We start from the raw sequence: 7,574 nt of genomic DNA, 5'->3' as shown, positions 1-7,574 counted from the left end.
GCATTGCATTGGACTTATCAGGATTGGCAAGACCGGTTTCAAACGATTACCAATCATTTTTGTGATAATTTTGAAGGAGACATTACACAACCCAATTGGCCTAAACTGAGATGCCCATTTAGGATGTTCAACTTTAGGAATGAGGGTTAAGAATGTATCACACAAGCCTGAAGGGATATCTCCTTCATGAAACGCGTTGAAAACCATCTGACAAAGACTAGGTGACACCGTTTCCCATTGAGATTGATAAAAGATTGCTTGAAAACCGTCCGGTCCCGGAGCCTTATATGGGGACATTTGGTTAAGGGCACACTGGATCTCAGATACAGTATAATCTCGCTGCAATTTTTGCTTCTCATTCACCGTAAGTTCAGGAAATAGTCCCCGAGCTACCCTGTCAAAATTCGTTACTGTAGGCTGCCCCGCAAAGGCTTTCTTGAAAAAGTCGAGAACCATTCCCTTCACTTCATCCGCGTTCCATACCCATATACCATCTTCGTCTTGTAGACCTTCAATGCGGTTTTGCTTGCATCTGATGATAGTACTGAGGTGAAAAAGCCTCGTGTTCCTATCCCCGTCACAAATGGCTTCCATTCTAAATTTTTGAAAACAAAGTAACTCTTCCTGTCTGAGTGTATCATCTAATTGTTGTTTAAGTTTCATCTCATACTTAAACAAGTAACTAGGACCTCCCCTTGTTAGTCTTTTTTGTACCCCAAGTAGTCTTCTTTCCAAGCTCTGTTTTCGAGCAAAAATGTTTCCAAAAACATTCTTATTCCAACCTTGAAGAGCCTCCGCAAAGTTGTAAATAAATGGTATTAGTGGCTGGTCATTGCGCCAATTATGCTTGACAAACTCAGAGAATTTATCGTGACACATCCAGGCGGCTTGGAATCGGAAAGGCTTCAAAATTGCAGGGATTGGAGCAAAACCATTAGTATTTACCAATATGGGGCAGTGGTCAGATTGATTTTGAACCAAATGGCGTAGTGATCCTTCCGCAAACATCACCCGCCAAGATGAATTGCATATAGCTCTGTCAAGCCGTGCCCACTTCCTGGTGGCAACTGTGTTACCATTCCGTTCATGTACGAACCTGGTATCATTAAAATCTCCCATGGCTAGCCATGGACGATTATGTGCCCTTGCAAACTCCTCTAGACTCCTCCACAATTCCTCTTTTTTAACCCAGTCTGGACTCGAATAAACAGTAGAAAAATACCAAGGAAGTTCTCCAACTCTAGCAATTTCTACTGTTATGTGTTGAGAATGATGGATAATTGGAGTAACACTCACCTTCTCTGGTTTCCAGAACAGCCAAATCCCTCCACTAAATCCTTCTGCTTCCACCCTTGTCTTCCCTCCGTAGTTGATGCGATCACAAACTCTTTGTGCAGTTTCCCCACTTATGTGAGTTTCAACCAACGCCAACACCTGAGGTTTATTTACCCGTATAATTTCCTTCAACATCGTTAGGAATGAAGTGCTACCTGCCCCTTGGACATTCCATGTCATTAAACTGAGCGGGGGGCGCTCATTAAGACGATTTGATTATCTATCCATAAGGTTAGTTGGATTGATAGCCATAGAGGACATAAATGCCTCAGAGAGTTTGTTGAGCACCATCATTACCTGAGGTGCAATCTTTACTTCCATGAACAAGTCCGGAGTCATCGTCGTTGGGGGAAGAAAGGCTTCGATCTCGACCTCCGTCACATGGGCTAGCGCCAGACCCACTGTCATGACTGGGTTTTCCATCGGGGAGTCTATGAAAAGGTGATGGGACGGCGGGATGTAGCAGTAGTGTGTTGTTGGTATGTTGATTGGTGAGAAGGAGTGATCCATTGTTGGTCGATAAAGGAGACAGGACGGGGCGACTGTGTTTTTTGAGAGGTTTTTTAGCAATTTTATAGACCAACGCATAGTTCTTGTTATTCTCTAAATTTTCCTTGTTAAGGTATGAATATTTAGGAAATTTGGTTGGCTTAGGTAACTGTTTATATTGATGAGATTTTGGTTGATTCATAATCTTATCAAAGATTGCCTCACCCTCAATAATAGGAACCTGAGCCAAATTGGACTCTACCATAATAACCTCCTTTGAGATTTCTTGCCTAATAAAAGGATCTCTCTCAATAACTGAGTGATTATTTTTGCCTAAATCCGAAGATTGCCCAATATTTTGATTTGTATTCTCCACTTCTGAATCCCTCCTATTTAGGAAATTTGACTTATTCATGTCCACTGAAATATTCGTCAAAGATTTTGGGGAAGGAATAACATCATCTTGCGTACCTAATCTGGTTTCATGGTTTCCATCCGTATCCAAGTCCACTAGAAGGTCCTTATTCATACCTTCAGAAGGCTTCTCATTTCCTTGTTCTAATGACATCAGGACGTTAAACCTAGACCCAGATCCATTTATGGTTCCTCTTTTGGTAGACTCAACCTTAGATGCAGTTTGCTTTACCCCAGGACGATCAGTGGACTGATTAGGGTTTCTTCTACCCAGTCTCATAGCCCCATCACCTTCACCTCGTACTCCTTGATCATCTTATGTCTCCTTGTTTTATATCTTGATAGGTGGATTAGGTTGTTTAGCTACTTGTGGACCTTGTTCATGTCCTCTCTTAGTACTGTCTCCACTAGGATTCCTCCTATGAATTTGTTTCTTTACATGCATCCACGATCCATACACTTCATCAGAACCTCCACCTTGTGGCTCACCAACCCGTGCCCCAATAACCTTCTCCTGATTATTTGCTTCTTCATGGACTAACAAGTTTGCCTGATTTTGGCTAAAACGTGGACAATTCGCATCATTATGACCTAGGCGTCCACACTTGTAACATATTTGCCATATCCCTTCGTACTGGATAATCCAAACCTTGCTATTCATACGGAATTTCGAAAGTAGTGGCTTTGATAAATCCACTTCCACACTCATACGAATAAATTGTCCTCGTTCCGCTAAGGCTGTGGGTTTGTCAATACGGATGACCTTGCCTACCTTACTACCAATCTTTCTTAGAATTTCTTCATGAAAGTATTCCACTGATAAATGAGGAATACGTATCCAGGTTGTTAAGTGTTTGATTGGCTCATCTGTTGCAATGAAGTTGGGCACCCACTTTCTCATGGTTAAGTAGTGGTCTCCTATCATCCACGGTCCCTGGGTAAGGACAAATGCATAGTCCTCTCTGTTGGTAAAGCGGGCTACGTAGTATGCATGACCAACATCCATGAGTGTTAGTCCTCCCTTCAATTCCCATTTCTTTTTTAACTGCCTCACCAAAGTAAAGTACCCAATGTTTTTGTCAAACATTTTGATTATAAGGGTGTCTTTCCAATGTTGGCGGATTTTTTGTTTCTCTTCTTTAGATAGCAGGATCGTTGGGCATGTCGGATCCATTGATCCCCCTTCCTCATCCACATCATCATCATCAGATTCCTCTTCATAAGCCATGTTATTTGTGACCATAAAGTTCATTCCCTGATGAATCGCAAAAGAGGGGGATGATCCATGATTTAGGGAATCCTTGTAAGACACAGTGCCTCCAGCCAAACGTTGGTTCCCTACTTCCGCAGCAGCATTGTTTACATCCATGTTTTCATGATCTGCCATTGTCATGTGGTTGGATTGTTGCATTTTGAATTTTTTTGTCGATCGATTTGTCGGATCAACCTCGACGGATGAGGTATTAGGTTTTCAAGAGAGAGCATTAGGGTTTTTTTTTCGTACCTTTTCAATAATTTTTTTGTAAATAGGTTTTAAATGGAAAATAATAAATCATGAGTGATGTCATATTAAATTATCTAAATAATGGCATGGCTTCACCAGGATTGGGTAAATGTTCTTATATTAATAAAATGAAGATTGTGTTCATGATCACTTTATATCTATGCATTGAACAATGTCTTTGAATATTAAATGGTAGAAACAAAAAGGAGGGATATTTTGGTCCTATAGAAACTCCGCATCACAGTACATTGTCTCCGTGAATTTATGGGGACCCTTTAAAATGTACTCCCTTCATACCACACCAATGGTAACATTGACTTTTTCACACTTGTCGAGACACGTTTTACAACGTGAATATCTTTAGTTACACATTATTAACAATTATAAAAACTTGATATTCTTATAACATTCATGACGTTAAATCAAACAAGATCTCACATGACTATATTTTGACTTATAAATTAAGATTATATCAAAGATTTCCTACAAGCATGAATAGTGCAAAGATTCTCAATGTTACCATTGGTGTGGTATGTATTGACGTATAAGTTAGTTAGCAAAGTTAGTTATGACTAACTAACAACTTAACAACTTAGATTAGTTATCCTAACTATAATTAGTTATAGAAAGTTAGGATAAGTCGGTTTATCAATGTATATAAATAGCAGATCAAATCATATTGTAAGATACAAGTTTTATGAATGAAAGCTTTCATATTACATCAACACAATTCCGTTATTAACAAACACAACAAGTACATCAATACAAGATTATTGAGGTTTTACATGGTATCAGATTCTTGAACTCAAGAATCATACGCTTCCGCATCAATCATTAACATTCATACGATCTTCATCATTCTTCCTTCACATCTTCAAACAATCTCTTTTATCTTCATCTTTTTCTTTATATCTTCATCAAATTTTCCATTTTTTTAAAAAACATTCTCTTATAATATTTTCAAACACAATGCCTGAACAACATTAAACTTCAGATTCTTATGAATACTACGATGATCCTCTTTATCTTTCATCATCTGATCAGCCTTTCTCTTAACTTACTGCATCATTATTTGATGGATTTGATTTCTTTAGTTGGAAACATGATATCCTTAGGCTGCAAAGAACAAAGATGGTTTCATCAATGATTCTTTGGTCAAGCCTGCAAGAACAGACAAGAAGTACCATCAGCACATCAGATGTGATCTCATGGTTCTCAAGTGGATTCTCAATTCCATTGATAAGCCCCTTCGTGAAAATCTCAAGTACATCAGAACTGCCAAGGAATTATGGTATGAGATCCTGAAAAGGTATGGACAATCTAACTCTATTGAGATTTATCATCTTACACAAGAATTGAATGCTACTTCTCAGTCAAATTCTTCTCTAGTTGAATATTATGGAAGAATGAACCATTTATGGGAAACCTTAGACAGTTTGGATCCTGTACCAGACTGTTCTTGTGGTAAAGTTGCAACTTGTTCATGTTCTTTACTCAAAAGAATGCATTCTCGTGGTCAACATGCCAAGTTGATCAAATGTTTTATGGCTCTTAATACTGGGTATGATACAGTTAGGACACAAATCCTTTCTATGGATCCAGTGTCTTCAATCAGTAAGGTTTTAGGTCTCTTACAGAAGATAGAAAAGTAAAAATAACTCACTGATGCTGTTGATAATATCTCTGATGTTACTGCTTATGCCAGTTATAAAGCTTCAGATGTTTTTATTCCTGCCAAGAAGTTTAACAATCAGAGTACTTCCTCCTCTGGTGCTAAGTATTGCAGTCATTGTGAGATGAATAATCACAATCTTGAGGACTGTTTCTGGGTTAATAAGTATTCTTCATGTGGTAAGACAGGTCATTCATCTGACAAGTGTTTCTTGGTGGTTGGTTTCCCTAAGAAGAATGGTAAAGGAAAAGGAAAGAGGAATTCCACTAAAAATGGCAATAATACTTTCAAGAAATCTGCAAATGCTGTTGATGTTTTGGAGGACTATTCCCCAATTGATGGTAGCAATGAGAATACTAAAACAAACACATCTCAATTTGTTTCTTTTGATACCTCTGTGATTGAGGGTTTGGTCACATCTGTGGTGGATCAGGTCTTAAAACGTATCTTTGATTCTAATCAGGGCATTTCCTCCTCTAATTTTGCAGGTATGCATCATGCTCATTCTGCTCATGCTTTTACATGTTTGAGTGACTGGATAACGGACACTGGTGCCTCAGACCATATGACATACAACATAAAATTATTGCATGATATAAAAAATTTAACACCGCTAGTGATCATTGGTTTGCCTGATGGCACAAGTAAGACTGTTACAGTTTCTGGTAATGTTCACTTAACATCAGATATAACCTTAAAAAATGTATTGTTAATCCCTTATTTCAAGAAGAACTTATTATCGGTTAGTAAATTGATTAATAATAATTCCTTATCTGTTGTTTTTCTGTCTCAATAATGTCTGTTTCAGAACCTTTCCAGTAAAAAATGTGTAGCAACAGGGAAAAGGATAGGTGACTTGTATAGATTTCAGGATACTTTCACTCAAAGCTTAATAAAGCATATAGCTGCTGTAGTTACTAGTTTAATTCAAAGTTCTTCTGTTCATTCAAGTTTAGGACTCTGTAATAAAGCAACTCAAAATGTATCCTTGTTACATTCAAGGCTAGGACATATTTCTATGGATAAACTGAAGTTTGCTCAAAAAGTACGTAATGCTAATGTTTCTAATTTTTATTGTGAAACGTGTATTTTGGCAAAGCATCATTTGTTACAATTTCTTATTAGTAATTCAAGAGCTTCTTATATTTTTGAATTGATTCATATGGATGTTTGGGGTCCTTACAAGACCCCTGCTTTTTCTGGTGCAAAGTTTTTTCTGACCATTTTAGAGGATTTTTCTAGAAGTACATGGACCATTGTTTTTCAGACTAAGGACCAGGTTCCTGGTTTAGTTAAAGACTTCTTTACTTACATTGAAAAACAGTTCACTGGTAAAATCAGATTGATTAGAAGTGATAATGGGAGTGAATTCTTGCATCATGCTTGTGGCTATTTGTTTAAGGAAAGGGGTATTTTGCATTAGACTAGTATAGTAGGTAGGCCACAGCAAAATGGTCGTGTTGAAAGAAAGCATGGGCATCTCTTGGATACATCTAGGTCCTTAGAAATTCATGCTTCCTTACCAATTAAGTTCTAGGGTGATTGCATTCTGACTGCTACACATCTTATTAATCTTATGCCTTCTCTTGTTATTGGTTATTGGAAGACTCCCTATGAGTTATTATATGGTACTACTCCTGATTATACTATTTTAAAAGTGTTTGGTTGTTGCTATTACTCTACAATGCCTCCAACCTATTCAGATAAATTTGGAACAAGGGCTAGGAAGTGTGTCTTCTTAGGCTATCCTCACAATCAAAAAGGATATAGGTTGTATGATCTTAATACTAGAAAGATTTTTGTAAGTAGGGATATAGTATTTAAAGAAGATGAGTTTTCATTTCATGGACTAAGTTTAAATGATAGTTCCCTTTTAGTTAATCCTGCTGCATCTACACTGATAGTGTCACCAACTAATGTTTTATCAAACACACCCACTGGTAATATAAGTCCTAAACAAAACACAAATATTAATGGGAATGTCACTCAAGATACACAAGTATCTGCTGAGCCAGTAAATAATGAGGTAACCACAGGTCGAACTGTTGGAATAAGAACGTATGTCCTTGATAACCTTTTGTTGTTCTACAGGAATATCACTGTCCACTCAAGTTATCTGGACACCAGTGTAATACTACGGTTTTATGAGTCTCTGGGTGC

At 37.7% G+C, this 7,574-nt stretch overlaps 1 protein-coding gene across 1 annotated transcript; it reads left to right on the top strand.

Annotated features, from left to right (window-relative positions):
* Nucleotides 1–4,233: 4,233 nt before the first annotated feature.
* Nucleotides 4,234–6,837, top strand: LOC141587965 (uncharacterized). The gene is made up of 4 exons (XM_074409426.1): nt 4,234–4,272; nt 4,858–5,390; nt 5,448–6,117; nt 6,223–6,837. The coding sequence occupies exons 1-4, from the start codon at nt 4,234–4,236 to the stop codon at nt 6,835–6,837; spliced, it is 1,857 nt and encodes a 618-aa protein (XP_074265527.1).
* Nucleotides 6,838–7,574: the final 737 nt, after the last annotated feature.

This window comes from Silene latifolia, chromosome 6 (genome assembly GCF_048544455.1).
Source record: "Silene latifolia isolate original U9 population chromosome 6, ASM4854445v1, whole genome shotgun sequence".
Lineage (NCBI taxonomy): Eukaryota > Viridiplantae > Streptophyta > Magnoliopsida > Caryophyllales > Caryophyllaceae > Silene > Silene latifolia.
The sequence above is the reverse complement of the archived record's forward strand: the minus strand, read 5'-3'. Positions and strand labels throughout refer to the sequence as shown.

Excerpts from the sequence above, each read along its gene's own strand:
- LOC141587965 (XM_074409426.1), top strand. The coding sequence starts at position 4,234 with ATGAATAGTGCAAAGATTCTCAATGTTACCATTGGTGTG. Across the intron at positions 4,273-4,857 it reads TCAATGTTACCATTGGTGTG|GCTGCAAAGAACAAAGATGG; the intron begins GTATGTATTGAC and ends TGATATCCTTAG. Across the intron at positions 5,391-5,447 it reads CTCTTACAGAAGATAGAAAA|TTATAAAGCTTCAGATGTTT; the intron begins GTAAAAATAACT and ends TGCTTATGCCAG.